Source organism: Thermobia domestica, chromosome 3 (assembly GCF_964235325.1).
Source record: "Thermobia domestica chromosome 3, izTheDome1.hap1.1, whole genome shotgun sequence".
Lineage (NCBI taxonomy): Eukaryota > Metazoa > Arthropoda > Insecta > Zygentoma > Lepismatidae > Thermobia > Thermobia domestica.
In genome coordinates this window covers 207,805,090-207,824,671 of record NC_137456.1, presented here as the reverse complement: position 1 = coordinate 207,824,671, position 19,582 = coordinate 207,805,090, and the positions used below count along the sequence as shown (strand labels likewise).

At 34.3% G+C, this 19,582-nt stretch overlaps 1 protein-coding gene across 5 annotated transcripts in view; it reads left to right on the top strand.

Moving 5' to 3' along the window:
* LOC145680943 (uncharacterized) overlaps positions 1-19,582 on the top strand; it is a 154,722-nt gene that overhangs the window by 120,657 nt on the left and 14,483 nt on the right. For all 5 annotated transcript variants that reach the window (XM_081752147.1, XM_081752149.1, XM_081752151.1 and 2 more), the window contains one exon: positions 16,295-16,522. In XM_081752147.1, coding sequence (XP_081608273.1) covers positions 16,295-16,522 — 228 coding nt within the window. The remainder of the gene's footprint in view (positions 1-16,294; positions 16,523-19,582) is intronic.

Here is a 19,582-nt window from a genome sequence, read left to right as displayed (position 1 = left end):
TTCGAAAGAAACTAAATGCAGTGCTGGAAAGAAACCCGGGTTACGACAGCCTATTGGCAGTGTGTGAGATTCTCAGTGGTGAAACAAGAACCCCCCTGAAGATATTTCCCCCAACTACATCCCCCTGTTGAAATACGCTCCTGTTACCTCACGTGATGTGCAGAGATCATTCTCTGCATACAATAATATTTTATCCAATCGCTGACAAAATTTTACTTCTGATCATTTGGAAATGTACCTTGTAACCCATTGTGGAACAACGCACAGTTGAACTGCAGGCATATCTTTTGTAAGTACTTTATTTCAAATTAAAAATGTTCGTTAGTGGAAATATTCAATCTTAGTTCAGCAGGTATTGTTTAAAAGATATAGGACTGCTTTTCCCTGCATGAAATAAATATATATAAAACAATACATTTCGTCTTAAGTTGTTTTTAGTATTTAAATTTGTATATTGCGTATAATTCATTTCAAAATTGAGCCGTGGTGACGAATGCGCATTTAGTGTAAAAGGTTCTAGATTTGAAACGGGACCACACCACAGCACATGAGATTTCTGACGTACAAATGCCGTATGCATTGCTTTTCTCGGAGCTTTCCTGTTTGTCTCTAGTCGATTCACATCTTCCTTCATTCGCGTCTGATTTTTATTATCCTGCAATCAGTCACGTCAGTGACGTATAGCTGTCTCAGCTGTTCAAGCATTTCACTTCATTGAGGGACTTGCATTAAGCAGGATAAAGTGTAGTAGATTTTCCTCTTTATTTTCATAATTCGTTTAAATATTACATACTCATAGGCGTGTTAATATTACGTTTTCATAAATATGTAACATATGTAATATTACGTATTCTTATATAATATTACATATTTCTTACATTTTTAAGCGATGTTTGTTACATATTTATGTACATATTTAGGGAGTTGATATTACATAAAAATCCGGACTCTATTAATAAGTGTCCAGGAAGATAGCAGCAGCAGCGATGAGTCAAAATGTGACGAAAGTAAATGAGGTAAGTAAATGAATAGATTTTTAGATATGTTGCTTCAACAAGTTTTATTTCAATGTTACATTGAAATACTTACATCCGTTGTTATTTTTAAAATGTTGTGAAAGTTATGAGATCTTAAATATTTTTTCCTATTATATTCATATAAAGTAGGCTGCGCGCTGCAAGCTTCTTTAACGCGACAACACAGCACGAGATCATTTATACAGCGTTGTCGCACTTCCAGTTACTGTATGATGATTCTTCATATAAGCGCAGGGAATTTAAAGGCTGGGCTGCAATTTAGAAAGATAAATACTCTGCACACTAAACCATTTTTCGTTAAAATTTTCAAATATTTGGAACACTAGAGTTCCAACTTTTCGAACTGTGTTTTGTACTTTTCTCTACCTACACGTAAAGGAAATCAGAGCGTCATACATTTATTTTAATTACACAAAAAGTATCAAGTGATGAAAATTGAACTTTTCACAACTTACAGCTAATGGGTGTATCTGCATATCGTTACAGGAAATTATTTCATGTGATCTCGTTTCCGAAATATGGTCCTATAAACATCGACTTACCAAAAATGTACTATAAAATACGCATTTTTTCATTAATTTCTGTTTTTTCTCACTACACACTACAAAGAAAATTTGTATATCTTAAGCATTGAAAAGACAACATTCAACCAATTTGAATGACGACAATACAATATAAGTTTTGAGTGAACATAAAGTCAGCTCCCCGAAATCAGGGGCCTATTTTTATGAAATGGATAGTAGTAAATGTCGAATCCATATTGAGATTCTACTAATTTATTTGAAATATGCTTTCCTTGGCATACGACGTAGAATTACTGGCGTTAGTTAAATTCTAATCTCGTACAGTAATTAACTTTTGTTTCCAAGCATTATTGTGTTTTGTTCAATTGTTAATAATTTGATAGTAAGATTATATGCTAAATTTATATAGAAGGATAAGAAGACATTTCTTTCAATTATCGTTCGCTTGTAAGATTTTTTTTTTTTTTTTTAAGTCAAAGGAAAACGGTACCTCTTAAACTTCTTTGTAAGCTCCCATATTTCCAGATTTATTTTTGTGAATATATCATACCCTGGTTCGATTCCAACTCTTACCAAGTGGACTTGTGGCAGACAAACACCATTTGCGTGGGTGTTCTGTGGATTCTTCCCTTTCCTTTCACTTTCTTTAATCCTTACAGTTTCATCCATTATCATTAATTCATTATGTTTACTAAAGTTTATGTTGTAGGTCATGTAGCAAAACAGTGATGAAAATATTCCGATTCATAAAAACATACTCCACTTATTTCTACATCGTTGTTTAGCCGTGATGTGTAATTTGAATACTGGAATTTTGTATAATCAATATCTTAGAGCAGATATTTGTATTGTAAAACTACCATTATTATATATAAAAATGTATTAGAAGTCAAGACGATTCGATAGAACAAGTATGTATATATATATATATATATATATATATATATATATATATATATCAGAAATATGTTTTTTATTTTGTAAATTAAAATGAAATTACTTGTTGCTTTTAGAACGCAGCGCTAATAGTGCAACTTTTTATGTTTCTTTTATTATTTTATTGGAGGAATAACTACACAAATCAGCTTCCTTATTAGTTGTATTTCACTTTCTCTTCTGAATGAATATATGATTAAATAAATGTTTATTTCCAGAAAATGGTCAGTATTTGCTTTCATGAGTTACTTAAACTCGAATTTTGGGTAGTCAAAAATTTACAGTAGGCATTTTATAGTATATCTACTTATTTATAAATGTTGCAGTATGTAAATCTATGAAAGTAGTAAAGCTGTGACAAAACCGTCTTAGGCGTATTGAACTGACGAAATCTAATATTGTAAGATTAAAAGTGGATTCTGAGGGAAGAACGCATTGAAGTTTTTGAAACATTTTTGAAATGAAGAACCGTTAGATTTTCACTTCATGAAACTTTTTAAGACAATATTTATTACCAATAAATTTTACGGCTAAACAACGATGTAGGAATAATTGGAGTTTGTTTTTATGAATCGGAAAATATTCATGACTTTTAATAAATTGAAATTTTAAATAGAATGGGATATTTGTACTCTACGAACTCGATGTATGATGTATGTTCTCTGCACTTTGCATACACACACACACACACTCACACACACAGAGAGAGAGAGAGAGAGAGAGAGAGAAAGAAAAGTTGAATCGAGTTGATTTTGAGTTTAACGTCCCTTTCAGCAGCGAGACTATATAAGACGAGACCAACTGATTAACGTGGAATCCGAACTACATGAGCTCCCGCTGGGAATCGAAGAAAGGTTTTCCATGGTAAAGAAATATAGAAAATATTAGAAAAGTTTCCGGTTCTCGAAAGGTAATTGGAAAATTATAATTTGTTGCTGACTAACTTTCCTCTACAGAAATTCATTTTTGTAGCCCTATTTGCAGTTAAATATACTGGAAAAATTTCCACGTAACAGCACTATACATAATATCCAAAATTGTCCGGCTTATGAAAAGTTTTTTCCACTTGTTTCTACATCGTCATGAAAATTTTCCGATTCATGAAAATTCCTTTCACTTATTTCTACAGAGCAATAAAACTTTCCGATTCACAAAAAGTTGTTTTACTTTTTGCTCCAAAATGATGAAAACTTTCCAACTCATAAAAAGTTCTTCAGTTTTTCCATATAAGACAGAAAATATTTCGATTCATGAAAAATTGTTTAACTTGTTCCTACATAGTACTGAAAATTGTCTGAGCCATGAAAATTTTCAGATTCTTTAAACGATCTTTCACTTTTTAACATTTCTATACATGAATACAATCAATTTTATGAATACCGAGGAATTGTTACTTGATTACTGATATTTTTTTAGAACAGAAAATTTTCCGGAAAAATATAGCGGAAAATTTTCCACCTCACATCACTATGTAGCAAGAATGAAAGAAAGTAGGAACGCTTTCAAAATTTCAACTGGAAATTCAAGTGGAAAGAGACTATTAGGAAGATATAAGCGCAGATGGGAGGTCAGTATTAAGATGGATCTAGAAGAAACAGTAATACAAAGTAGAAACTGGATTCGGTTGGCTAAGAACAGAAGTCAATAAAGAGCTCTTGTGAACGTGGAAATGAATTTCTGGGGCAAAGTGTCTCCGGTAGTCATTTACAATAGGAACAGATATCAACAAAGTAGCCACGTATGCCACGTATACTTCCGTTATTCTCTTATGATTAGCCGTAAATTCTTAAAATGTTACTAAAGAGATATAATATCTCACAATTGAAAATAAATTAAATAATTGAGATTTTATAGTTATGCAATGAACATAATTGTTTCCAATCTGAGGATTGAGTGTAAAACAAGTTTTACGATAGCTATCCGCCTTTTGTCTATCCTTTCGAATTGTTTTAAGTCATTTTAGGACAAATTCGAAAACATGAAAAGCCATTCATGCGCTAGATGAATGATAACGGGTATCTTTTTATAATACAAAACATATCAGTGTGTAAGTAACGCTAATTCCTAATAGTTAAGAATCGCTGGTCCACAGCGTTTGTTACATGCCTACCTGCTTGCCTTTGTTTAAAAATAGATAGTAATTATGATGCTGAACATGAATGTGCTTTGATGTTTGTTAATAAGACAACGGCCGCCTTAAATGTAAATAGCGTTGTAGTTACATATATAAAATCTACAAGTATTTATTCTATGTCAAGCACAATATAAATTATTAACTAAGTAATATGTACACAATGTATAAAATACAGACAGTTGTTACTGTTTATCTTTAGGACTGCAATATTCAACAAGCTTTACCGCCAACTAACTTGAATTTATTATCACTAACAGGGCATAACCATATTTATACTTGAGCATTACTAATTGTGTAACCACAGGTTAGTTGGGCAAATTTAAAAAAAAAAAAAAAAAAGTTATATGTAAACAATTAGAACTTTTAATCTATCACGATTTTAATCTGTAGCGTACAGCGAGCCGAAAGCTTTAGAAAATAACGTCTATATAAATAAAAATGAATGACAAGGTTTACTCGCTAAGTCGTCCTAGCTCGATCTTGATGACTTTTGCTACATAAGCTCTGGCCTAACTTTTTTTTTTTTTTTTTTTTTTTTAAATCATATTACTTCGATCAAAGGCTAAGGGAAAGAAGTGTAGAAAGGGTTCCAAATTTACTCTTAAAATAAAATATGGAACAAACTCATCAAGTTAGATTAATGAAACTCGATATATAAACTTTTCATTAAAATATAAAAGTAAGGAGAAACATGTCCTAGGAAAATAAGGGGACGGGAGTTGGATTTTCCATCTTGTATAAAGAAAATTGAATGTAACGATGTTTTGATGGCTAACTTCTCCAAGTCCGCTCCACCAAATTTAATGATTTGGTACATGAGTAGACGATGTCCTATCTTTGGTTTTTATCACGTTACTGGCATAGCGTTGGAATAGAATAACATAAAATAATCTAAAACTACAAATATTAGTGAGCGATCCATAGTTTTCGGGGTAACTGAGAGTAGTGACACTCTTGATGCCGTTTAAGTTCACTATATCCCTCATAATTACGAGGATGGGAAGGGGTGACGTGTAAACATAATTGAAAATGGCCAATATTAAAAAGGTAACCAAGTGTAATGTAACATTACAATTTGTGTAATGAAATTTTTGTTGGGAGGAGTCCACTATTTTTTGCACATACTGTGCCATGCAATTTTTTCAAAATATATTTTTGGTTTATATAATATATTCATTTGATTATTATTCAACTCAAAATTAATGCGGAAGCTTGGAATAATTTCGTAGAGATTATATTTTTGGGGAATAATATCTATATTTGTACATTATTACATGCTAGTATCTTGTATATGGGTATTTCAAATGGACAAATATTGAAACCATCATCTTAAAGCCATACAAAAACATAGGCCTGTTATTCGGCAGAAATTCTCGGAATTAACCACCAATCTGATTTTTGGCAAAATAATTTAGACCCCCTTCGTCCCTCTGAGATACCCATATCCTTCCAAGATCCGGTTTTATCCAGGTTTTACCATTTTCTATTCGTTTTATAATTTCTCACCGCCAAAACCCTTTGTTCTGATTGAACTATTTTCTGACACTATGGTATCAAGGCGCGAGAATGATCATTCTAGAACTTACGACTATCTGAGCTACAACTACGTCAATTTGCTGCGGATATTTCGGTGATTTTATAGCAAAACAAGCAGTTAATTCAGGTAAAATTAGCTCTATTTAAGACATTAAATGGTTGGAAGAAGACAGAGAGCCTGAGATAGCAAAAACTCAACAGTAATCTCATAAAAACAGTGAAATATAGAATTCAACTTGACAGACGTCATGATGTTATCTACAGATAGTGATGGACAGAATTCATAAAAGTGTGCGTTTTTAAGTGCAGATTTTGTGATTAGCGTTTCTTAAAATCTCCTTTTTAACCTTCCCAAAATTCAGTTTAGAGTTGCAGCGATCTGTCCACATATATAGTTTCAGTTTGTGTATGTAATAAGTGTAATTTTTTTATAATTAGTAACATGGCGGTATCAGATTTTGTAGCAGTCAAGGTAATTTTCATCATGGCAGTGTAAACGAGGAAAGGGGCTCTCATTCACTCTTAAGTTGAGCAAGCTTCCAACGAAAATGGGTTAAACAATTTTTTTAAGGGTCCTTTTCCCTTTATGAAAGGGACCTCCCCCCCTCCCCCCAACACACACACACACAATTAGCAGTTTTGATATATCCTTGCCATAGCTCTAACACAGAAATTGGAAAACATGATCTAGTTTACAGAAGGGCTATTTGGCTCTGATCGTCTATTTTCCCACCGCTTCAGTTTATAGAGCCGATTAGGGAATTCGAATAATATTATTTGGTTCATTTATATTTGAGTGATGTGATAATTTATGTATGAGCATGTATAGTTATATGTATCAGTATTTATTTTTCTTAGTTTACGTGGAATGTAGCATGTATATGTATGTAAAGTAGTATTTTGACAGTAGAAGTAGTGAGTGAGTGAGAAGTATGACATTTTTAAGTATGGACGGTGTATTGTTTCTTCCTTATTCTTTATCTCTAGTCCGTCTCGAGAAATATTTTGATTCATAATGAAAATTCACAGTTATTCCGTATCGTGATGCGTAGTGTACAAAGGTATATTCAGTCGTTTATAGGTTGTTTATATACTAGTAGCGCCACTGTGTCCAAATTTAGTATCATCCGCTGCTCGTATTTCTGTTACTCGAATGTCTTAGTGATTTGGTTTATACGAAATTGACCCTTGTTTTATGATTAACTATATGTAGATATTATTTCTGGTCTATATAAATAAATAGTTAGACAAATTAATTCAAAATTGAACGTTCCTAAAAATTACAATGTTCTACATAGTCCAGTAATTGAAATATTAACAAATATAAACTTTGCGTTCATTATTAAGCAGAAGTTAGAATATGTGATGCTATTTTTCCGTTCTCAGATTACGATGCTAATTGCTTTCCTATTCGTACTGTAGAATAAACCTCATTCTTTTCATCTGAATATAAACGTGTTTAATTAACATTATCGTTAATAATATTGCTTTTCTTTGACTATATATGAAATTCTTAAGCTGTGAAGTAGAATATAGTAGGGCTTTCGTAGTAAGAAGGTATGGGTTCGTGTGGTGCCTCGTGTATTAATCAGTGCGCGATTAATTTTTGTAGTGGCGTATAAGTTATGATTATATGATATGACCTCTTTGAGCAGTCCTTGATATACTTAAAGTATAGAGTGTTTGCTAGTGAATCTGTATAATAGTGTTATGAAGATAAATAAAAGATATATATATTAAAATGAATGTGAATAAATATGACATCCCTGAATGTATGTGCTTAATGTATTTGTTGCCACAAGTTAAAGTATTGAGTGTATATATATATATAATGAATATTTCGAGTACTGACCCCTACACTAGAACTTCGCACGAGGATGAATGTGTTGTGTAGTTAACGGACTGTATTTAGCACTTCGTGGTTTTGGCGTTCAATAGTAGTTGTACCTATTCATTGAGAATCTAGTTTGATAGGGTGGATAGCATCATATAGCAAACAAGTCGAGATGTTTTCCAATTGATAACGGAACATAATAGCCGTTTGAAGAATTGGCGCCGTCGAAATACATGCGTTTGGTTTGCATTAATGACAATATCCGGCAACTTTAATTTTTTTTACCATGTCATCTATTTCTGGCTAAGCTACCATTATTCCTAGAGGTGACAAATTGGATAGGATCAAATAATCTAGTAAATCAATTACAGTAAACTCTAGTAATACCGTGCCAGGGCGTCAGAAATCCCCAATGTCTATGAATTTTCATTTCTTCTACTTCTAGTAGACTTAGTGTTTTGAAATTAGTTGACGCTTCAAGGTTCGCACCCTTGCGTACTGGTAGCAGCTGGTGATGTTTTGGCTCTATTAACTCGCCAGTACAAAATTTATTTATTTATTTATTTTTTAATTTTGGCAAATCCCCAATTAGAATTTTCTTCTTTTCATTGAATTTAGTCTAGTTTTCCATACCTTCCTCGAAACTCTTTATCAGTTTCTGAGGGGTCGGATATATTTTTTTTTTTTTTTTTTTTTTATTTTTAGAAATCCTAAATTAGGAAACCATGTTGATTCCCAGTAGTGCCGGAGTCTCAAAGGTCTCAGTCGGATTACAGCGAGGAGGGGGATTTCCCTAAAGCTTCTGCCTTTGGGACAATCCCCTTGAGGCACAGACTTACTGTTACATTGGAGATACTTTATTTTAGGCTACGTATTTAGTAGGCCAACAAATTTTCGGCATATGAAAGAATATTTGGCTATGGATTGTTTTATGTTGAAATTCGACCACTTATCTTTGTAGTTTTACTGTCATAGCTTATTCTTTTGGCGCCGCTTTTTCTCTCTCTCTCTTCCTTATCTATTCCTCTACTCTCTTCTTCAAGGTTTCTTTAATTAGATTTTAACCTTCCCCCCCCCCCCCCCCCACGAGTTTTGAACTTTACAAATATCGACTACTTAATATATAGCTTTTGAACCAAAATTATCAGCTGAGACGTCGCAGGACACGATTCGTAGAGGTATTCGTTGGTGTGAAGTATAAAGTAAACGTTTTTCACCATATTGACGGATGGCAGGAGCGATCGATGGTCCGATCTATGATTAAATTTTTCTTACGTTTCCTTCTATCGTTGTTTAATTAAAATCTCCGTCAAGTTGTTAACTATTCCCACATTTGTTTCCACTGGTAACTCTGAATGTATATGTTGTTGTAGTTACCTGGGCCCAAAAGTGTTGTCAGTATCTTTAGTTACATTTATAACTATATTCCTTTTGTTTATGTGCCTGCCTCACATATTGAATGTCCACTGTTTTAAACTGAATATCTAGAAATATGAATTTTATCTTTATGCGCGGGAAATAAATTGAATATATATATATATATATATATATATATATATATATATATATATATATATATATATATATATATATATATATATATATATATAATATGATATATCGGATGTAAAATGTAAAGTGTTGCGACCGTAAAAATTCGATTTGTCGGGGTTAATAATTTGAAGAATTGAATAATTAATGAATATATGTATATGTCGAGATATGAATATAAATATATATATATTGAATGTGAATATATTATTGAAGTAAAATGTATAATATTGAATTGAGTAAATGAATATAAGTGAAAAGAGTCTTGGTACCTTACCACGAACGGTTCTTGGCTGCCACGGTCGTGGAATATCCGATAAATATGAAATGTAAATGTTAAAATGATGCCGCATGTTATATATTCTTTTTAATTTGTGTAATATTTCTTAATAACCTCTGTAATAACTAACATTATTTATTCTACACTAACCGCATGTAGCATGGCTTTAAAGCAAGTCAGCTTAACCCTAAGTTATTACCAAATATATCCTCAAACCAACGAAGTGAAATCGTACTGTATAAATTACATTTGATTCCCTTCCTCCTGTACAACTCCTAAAACTCAACCAGTGCTTTCACCCTTAAAATCGTGTCCTCATCGACGAAGATCTTCCTGGACTTGAAAAATTCTCGTTCACTAGTCTTCACGTTTCCTCGAGTTGTGCGAATTTAATAATAAGTGTGCTTAGTTCATGATATAAATCGATAACGGTTCAAACCTGGACAAGAAGTTAGTACCTCAAGTGAAATGACCAAAGAAGGAAAATAGTCGCCATAAGAGTAAAGGCAAACTTTTTTCCATTGTAATCCAAACGTGAGAAAAATATAAATATATTAATAAGTAGATCCACGAATAGACTATGTGTCGGTTACGATCAGTAACCTAATGTCATGGGTGTATGTGAAAAAATGAGTAAAGTGGAATGTTTTGGACACCACAAAAGGGTGCATTGATATTTAGTAAGATATTAACGCTCGTCATTAACTACGAGACAGGACTCATATATTCACTCGAAAAGTCACTTAAAATTTTCATATATGAGAAAAAGACTCATTTGAATCCTCATATAAAGTGTATTTTTTCTTCGTTCAGTAATAATTTTGTAAAATTTATTTTTTTTTTTTTTTCAATTAATACCATATGCTTCAAAGATTTAAGCGAATATATACATATATATATTTATAGATACCTAAATATGAAATGTTCTTTTAATCTTTATGTTAATATGTAGATTGATATATTCGGGTATATGTTGATTGCATGTTCATATTAACTTATGTCTTATTCTGGAATAGGTGTAATAAATGTTTACAAAATTGTAGTTAGAGGGTTTCTATCACATTATTTTTATCCAAGTCGATATGCTGTCCTGTGTGTATGTAAGTGTGCTTGAATGAATGATAAACTTAGTTTTTAAGTGGTAGTATTAATATTGATTTAAGATGATAGTGTCTGTGATATATATGTAATAACATACTAATGCATGACGGAGGTCATGAAGGAGTAGCTAATTCAAAGGTACGAAAAATCAGCTCTATAAGAGAAGCAAAAGCAAAAGGATGAGCCAGAATAACGAAAGTCTTTTCCAGAGATCTTACAATTTTTATTTGTGGAAGATATATACATTACTTTAATTTTTTTTCTGGCCGATTCAAATGTGTAATGGATTTTCAATATAGGAATTCAGATTCTAAGTAAACGTTACGTAACGTTTGGAAATAACAGACAAACAACTAAAACTTTTTCGTCGCCCGGGTTGGGTCGGGGCAACTCCCACTTGCGTAGTTGCCTGGATCCAGGTCAGGGTTGTATGAGTAAGCATGTGTCTCTTTCGGATCACTTCAACATCGATCCTCAAGTAATATCATTTGGATATAAATTACCTTTTAATAATTATTCTAGTTTCTTCACCATATTCTCATATTTAACCAGTAATTCCTTCTCCTCTAACTTCTTATATTCTTCTTTTCCTCTTCCTTTTTCTCTCATTTCATCTTCTTCCTCTTTCTTTCTTTCCCTATTTCTATTACAAAACTGAAAAGAAGGGTCGTGGCTGGGAGTTGTCGCTATTGACACGGTCATTAAATTGTTTTAATGTTTTTTCGAAAGTCCGATATGAATTAGTGAACCATAACACAAGCATCTGGAGTTACAATTATTCTAAAATTCATTTATTTAATTTATATTTGATTAAATTATTAAAATTACAGAAGATTTCAATTTTATTTCAAAAGTATAACGACATCCATTCACTTCCCGTTGCCCCTCTTCACAAGAAAGTTATGTCGCTTTTTCATCCACCACCTTCTAATATGTCACCTAAGGCGTATCTGGAAGATCAAAAAGTCCCTATCAGCATCGACGGCCTCCTGATAACATTCTGGAAGCCCATGAATTCCATCGCGGTAGAACTTGATGGGCCTTGAAGCGAAGAAGATATCAAGTGCATTTTGCACCTTTACTAGGGATTTGAACTGACGTCCTCTAAAGTGATTGTCAAGGAGTGGAACAGGTGATAATCGGACGGTGCAATATCCGGGGAGTATGGTGGATGCAATAGTGTTTTCCATCCAAGGCGTAGAATGGTGTTCCGGGTCATCCTAGACACGTGGGACTTAGCGTTGTCCTGTAACAGAAGGACCCCTTTGCGATTCAGAAGTGATGGCTCCTTAAACACTGCTCAACTGCTGACAGTACACAATTACATTGATGCTCTGACCACTTGGTAGCAGTTCCCAATGCACAATGCAGCGAGCAGTCCAGCAAAACACTCAGGAGGACCTTCTCATGCAGTGCTGGTTTCGGCTGCTTTGAAATCGGTTCATGGAGTGCTAACCAATGAAGACGGCGCCGTGGAGCTTCGTTTACGACCCACTTCTCATCACATGTCAACACCCTGTCCAGAAATGGCTCCTTCCTCAGGCGAGACAGCAAAGAAACACAGGTGTCTGTTCGCGTTGCTATCTGGCTCAGACTCAATTATGTGGGACCCATCGACCCAACTGGTAGTGCTTCCCAAGTTGATGGAGGTGTTGCCGTATGGTTTCTCCATTCACACTGAATTGTAGCCCCAGTTTCTCACATATTTGGCGACTGTTTGCCTCAATTGCTGCCTGAAAATCTTCGTTTTGTACATGTGTTGGTGTTCCGGTACGTGGTGCGTCTTCGAAGTTTCGTCACCGTCTTTAAACTCGTTAAACCATCACTGCACTGTCCGCGTAGTCACGACGCCCTCACCAAAGACCTGGCATATCTTCCGCCCCGCTGCAGCGGCGTTTGACCCTAGTTTGAACTCGTACAGCATACACGCCCTTATGATGCTCTTTGGTAGTCCCTTGTTCACTCTGTCCTTACGCAAGTTTACGGTGTAACTGAACTGCCATAACCAGGTAGTATGTTGGATATACCCACACCAACAACTGACCTTCGCCTTATCTCCATTCACATTCAACTCATGGTGTGAGAGCCAATTGAACATGACCTCCACAAAAAGCGACAAAACTTTCTTGGTTACTTTATAGTATCTAATACAGAGTTTTCGGAATCACTGAGATGAATAGTGACATACACGATGACGTTTAAGTCCAAATTCATCCCCTATCATCGTGGGGTGACGGGTGAAGATGGGAAAGGAGTGATATTACTGAGGGTGGTTTCCTTCAAATTACTTTTCCTGTGCGAGAAACGAGCAGTTAGCTAATCTATATATGAAAATGAGCAATATCTTTAGTATTTCGAGCGAATACTTAAATTTTCAAGTGCTAGAGAGAAAAGTGATGGTTAAAGAAGAAAACTAAAATCGTTAGAATGTCAAGAAATTGAAATTTATAGAGCTGCTAGTAAACTTTAATAGGAAGGTATATGTGAAACACACAGTAGATGTACAATATACTGTGTATATGCTACGTTCGCTCATCATTTCAAGATAAAAGCGAACTGTGCAGAAGTTTTGTGTCTTCGTAGAACTTTCAATCTTTGTTAAAAAAAAAAAAAAAAATGTTAAGAAGAAAGATCGAACTATTCATCCAGCTATGAAAGAAAATTGGTTACAAGGAAAATACACTACGATCTTGGTTTAAAAGCATCGAAACTTTGATCTTCAATAAAAAAAGTTTTAAAACAAAGAGATTAACGATAAAATTAGAATACTTCTATATTTGTAACCACTATAGAATTATTAAAGGTTTAAAAAATGTTTTTCATATGTTTAGTACAATATTTTCAAAACCTTGTTTACCTGGTTCCATTCTTTGTGAACGTTGTGTACTTCATTCCATCCTCCTTGCTCTTTTACGGTTTCAGATTTTCAGGTCTGCCAAGCCTGAAGAAAATCAACATGATATACAAGATGCTAAGTTGTTAAGTAATACGCTGGTGTGCAAAACTTCAGGACAACGTAGATAAAGTAACATAAAATATTGTGTAGTCGGTGGAAATGAATGAAAGCCTGGCAGCATGTTGCCAAAGGTCTCCTACACGTGCGTGCCGCGCCGTTTGCGATGATGCAAGGAATATCAGGACTGGACTGAGGAAGAGTCGCCTTCTTTTCTTGGATGCGAACATATTCAGTCTGAGTAATGATTGGAAACACGCAATAAACCCAAGAATATTGTGGAACATGATCGCTTTAGTGGCCTAAGTGTTCATGTATTTGGAGGCATAATGTTGCATAGGCATAGCGACCTCCCAAGTTTTGAACACATTACAATTACCGGACAACGTCATCACTGTACTCCTTCACCAAATGCATCTTTTCAGGGGTGCAGTTGGCCTGTCTTTAACTTTAAGAATGAAAATACGAGACAGTATCGAACGGCGCAGGTAGCGGGACTCTTGGGACGAGAAGATATTCGACGAATAGTCTAGCTTGCACAGTTCTCTGACTTGAGTCCCCTCGAGCACGTGGAGACGTCTTTCAGCAAATCTATCAGTTGTCAGCAGTGCTTGATGGAGAAATGGAACTCTATACCACAACTCATTACCAACCTTGTAAGCAACATGAGAGCTCACCGTAGAGCATGCATAATTATCTGTGGTAATCACACTCCCTTTTAAAGGCCATTTCACTCCTTCTGTAATGTTAGAGGTGCTATCAAGAGTCGCAGTGACTTGTTGCAATTTTTCAGGGTTCCCACTCGTCCTGGAAAACCTGGAAATGTCCTTGAATTGATTTTGTCCTGGAAATGTCCTTGAATTGATTTTGTCTTGGAAACATCTTGGAAATATCCTTGAAAATGCATTTCTGTCCTTGAATTGACAGAAATACTGAATGTCAGATTTTTCATAATTATAATAGAGATTTTAATTGATTGCTATTTTGTTTGCTATTCCTGTTTTTGCGCTGAATAATAATTTGTCATGATGCTAGGTGTGTGGGTGGTTAGAGGGTTTTCTTTCTCCCAACAGGGTGGTTGGCGGGAAGAACTTCTCTCTCCTTTCATCCACTAGTCTGTCAACCCATTCTTGGATGCTGTCTTCACTAGCACTATCCTTCAGGAACTGTGCTTTGTACCAGTATCAATCATCCATAATCAGTCCCTATTTTCGCAACAGTACTTACTCTTCAGTAAAATTTCATATGAATGCTATTGGTGACAAGGTCATATCTAGGTGAAACTCAATTCCTTGCTGTACTAAAGAAACTCTAAGTTTCTTGCACATGAAGCAGAGCAGAAATCTTGCTTTACTTTATTGACAAAGTCAAATGCTATCCGTAGAGCAGCTTCGCTAAAGAAGAAAGAGATTATGCCTATATATGAGGAAATCACGTAGAGATTATGCCTATATATGAGGAAATCACATAACTCCATACTCAGTTAAAAGACTTCTAACAGATTTTTGTTGTTTGTAAATTTGTTCGGTGCACAATTAAAATGTCATGTAGAAAGAATGAAAATACATGTGCTGGATGAGGATGGATCGGGTGGTTATAAGGGGGGTTAGGAGGCCACCAAAAAAAAAAAAAAAAAAAGCATATTATGCTCCGCTTTGTGTATTTAATTATTGTGTATTAATAGTGTACTTGCATTAATATTCACTGCATAAGCTACTATATTTTTCATTTCACTGTTGTGAGTTTTGAACCTACAGTTATAATCCTGTTATACCTTCCTGTGTCGAAAGTCCTGGAAAATTGGTGATTTGTCCTGGATTTTTTTTTTTTTTTTTTGTTTTTTTGGGAAAGAGAGTGGGAACCCTGATTTTTGTTTCTCTAAACAAGTGTTTCTTCCTGTTGTTATCTGTATTATACTGTAGCACTATTTTCTATGTATGGCTCAAGTTTCACCGATATATGCCACTTGGGAGTGACATAGCATGCGAAAATTACTTCGTCGTCGTTAGGTTTTTCATAGTAATATATAATCATATTAGACGTTGTCTAATCTTTGTAAAGGTTATTGACAATAAACATTCTATTTTATTCTATCCAATAATATCTTTAAACAAATTACAGTGTGGTTTGTTTCTCGGTCTTTTGCCTGGTCGTAATTTTGATCTACCCTTGAACTCTAACTCCAGCTTTTCCAGTTTTGTGTATATATTTATGAACTCAAGGAAAGGCGGTTAAAAGAACACTTCTTCACTACGTATCTGCTGATTAGCTTGAGTGACCAACCTAACGACGGTAAAGTAACTGGGTTAGAGCGTGTACTCATACAAAGCAAATCCTTTAATAATTATCATAATTGAAATTTGGAAAAGAAATTATCTTTTTAATTGATAAAATAATTTGCTTTCCAGGACCTAGGACAGCTAAAAAGTCATATGCAGTTGATCCATAAAGTGAAAGTCCATCCGAGAGTGATCTACAGTCGTCCACCTTTGAATTGTCAGAAATGTCATTTCAAATTTTTTACTGACCATGGATTAGAAAGACATCTCTTAGGTGCTCACGGATTGGTAACCACGAGCATGCAAGAAGCAGCAAGTCAGGGAAAAGATGGCGGTAGATGTCCTATTTGTGGAAAGGTTAGTATTTAGAAAACACTGTCATAAATATATAGATATTTCACTATGTCGATAAAATTATTATGGAGACGGTGTATGTATACATTTGTGGGCTTCTAATGTACATTGAATACTAGTTTTACGTACATTTTTAACGTTCGTTGGAATGAAGCTCTGTCTAACTTCTAATCCTCATTTCTATAGTACAATGAATCACCTGAAATTGATTACAGATTAATCGATGTAGATGTATACACTGATGCATCCAGTATGTGCTATTCGTAGTGCGGCATATAAACACATCATTTGGGTCTTCAATTTTGCTGGTGAACATTTTTTGGATGAGAAAAATCTCAATCATCCATCGTTCATACCTAAATCTTAAACTTTGGTATTACTAATATAATTATCGTTTAACTTATGAGATGGGAGGAAGGAGCAGTCTTTTTTTTCTTTTCATGTAATTTTTTTTCGATTTGGCTTCTAAAAAAAATTACTAATTTTGGAGGGAAATCGATTATTTCATAAATCGGATATATGTGAGCAGAAAAAAAATATGTTTGATTTTAAGTATTTATTTAGTCTTATTTTACATGGCGAAGTTAAGGTTAATCATACCTTGTCTGCCATTTGACCATGCAATGATCAGGTTTAATTTAACAATATCGAGTATTTATAGAATAATAATTGAAATAACAAATCTCTCTCTCTCTCTCTCTCTCCCCCCCTCTCTCTCTCTCTCTCTCTCTCTATATATATATATATATATATATGTTCTCTTACGGAACAAAACCCTTTCTTTTACGGACACTCTGATACGGACAATCCTTTTTTCCCCAAAACGTTTCAATAACCTCTTCATACCGGACAGGAATTATTCTCGGTTCTGCGATATATTACAGTAGACAGAAAATATTTTCCCCACAAGTTTATATATCATAAGTCTAGACCTGGTGAACCATCAAACAGAACAGCTTCAAGCTGAACTTAAATTCTTCTTTTTTTCTGCCCGCAATTGAACTGCTTTTTGGTGGAAATCATAGAAAAACTTCAATAAGCAATGACTCTCATGCAGGGTCAGTCGAATTGCCAAGAATTCTATACGGAAAATCTTCCTTTCTCTAACAAATTTAGTCCTTTTTTCCTCTGGGCCTTGCATCTTTCCCGACAATTTCATAGATAACAAAACAAACATTGTTTGTTTTACGATAACATTTTCCGCGAGCAATGTTTCCTCTCTCACTTTTTTGGAAAAGCAACAGTTTTCTTCTACTTACGGTACTGAAACAAGTCTGGGTTGGAGTTTTCCCGGCTTCCTTTCTCACTTTCTCTAAAAGGATATTCTTTGTGATTGAGGCTGGGTCAATAAACATACGCACTCCCAATAACTTGCTTTTTCATCCATTCCGCCAACGAACATACCGCGCCAGTACACAAATACACACATGTTTCTTCCGCAACCGTACTGACAGGACCGGATTAACCCATCTGGAGGCTCTGGGCTAGAAAAAATATGTGGCCCCTACTGACTTTGCCTAATACTTTTCTGTGAAAGTACAGTAGGAAAGTTAAGAGAATATGTTTCATATTTTTGGTCATATTTTATTTTATGATGATGATTATGTAAGAATGACTCTACACTTGTAAGAAGACTTGTATCTTTATGATTCTTTTTAGATAGCCAGTTGAGATATTGATCAAAGTGGAGGCTCCTGTTCACCTGGAGGCCCAGGGCTATAGCCCCCCTAAGCCCCCTTAATCCGTTCCTGCGTACTGAGGATTCTCAGAGAACACTTGATAATGAGTTTTATTAACCTTGTAGAGGAAAAAGCATGCCTTTTTCGCTAAACAAAATAGTTTAGCCGGTTAGTTGGTTCCTAACGCATCTTTTGAGAAGTTCTGAGAATTTGAAATAAATAAAAAAAAACGCTTTCTCCCCGCTTTCTTCTCCTATGTATCTTTTGCAATATACGAATATATTAACACATACCCAGCAATAATATTATTTAACAGAAATTAATTTCTCCTTCATCCCTCCCAGTAATTCAAATACGTACTAAATAGAGTATTTTCATATTGAATTTTACGTATTTACACTTATACATAATGTATATTACTGCATACAATGACCGTTGTGATAAATTTCTGTAACCTCTCTGTAACGGACAAAAATACATGTCCTATTGGTGTCTGTTATTCAGAGGTTTCACTATATATATATATATATATATATATATATATATATATATATATATATATATATATATAATATCACATGCACATGTATTCAGATACACGTAGGGAATAAGAGAAACAAATGAAAGGTAAGAAGAATAAAAAATCAGCATTTTTGTCTGATATCAGTAAGCCTCGAGAGATTTATGGATGGTGTGTTCAACCGACTTCTTGAATAGATTGATTGAGTGAGATTGTCGTATGCTGGGTGGAAAGTCATTCCATGCACGGATAGGGGAAGCTAAGAACACATTAAAGTAATATTTCGACGAGTGTAGTGGAAAAGAAAGGAGCTTATTTACATCTGATCTTCTATCGTGATCGTGATGAGAATTTAATGGTTGCAATCGTTGAAATAAGTAGGAAGGTTTTCGAAAGCGCGAAGTCTTAAAGAGAAGTGTGAGTCGATGCAGATAACGTTTATCGACAAATTTCAGAAGGCCCAGCTTTCTGTAATATAGAATTAAATGATTTGATCATTTGAGATTATAAGCAAACCGTATACAGGAATTTTGGATACGTTGTAACTGGTACACTAATTCTTCATTTAAGTCTTATAGAGCTACATCATAATATTCAAGATTAGGAAATAGAGATTTTACGAGTAGTAACTTTGTTTCAGTGGGTAGAATTTTCTTTAGTGAGTGAATGTAGACCAGAACGCTTTCTTACATACAGCTTTGATGAGAGGTTTCCACTCAAGAAATTGATATATTATTATCCCAAGATTTGTGATGGTTTTAGGAAATAGAATAATTGTTCCATTTGTCTGTACTGCTATTATATTCAAACGGTGCATTTGTATAAGTCTTTTAAAGAAGAAACAAATGCATTTAGATTTAAGTG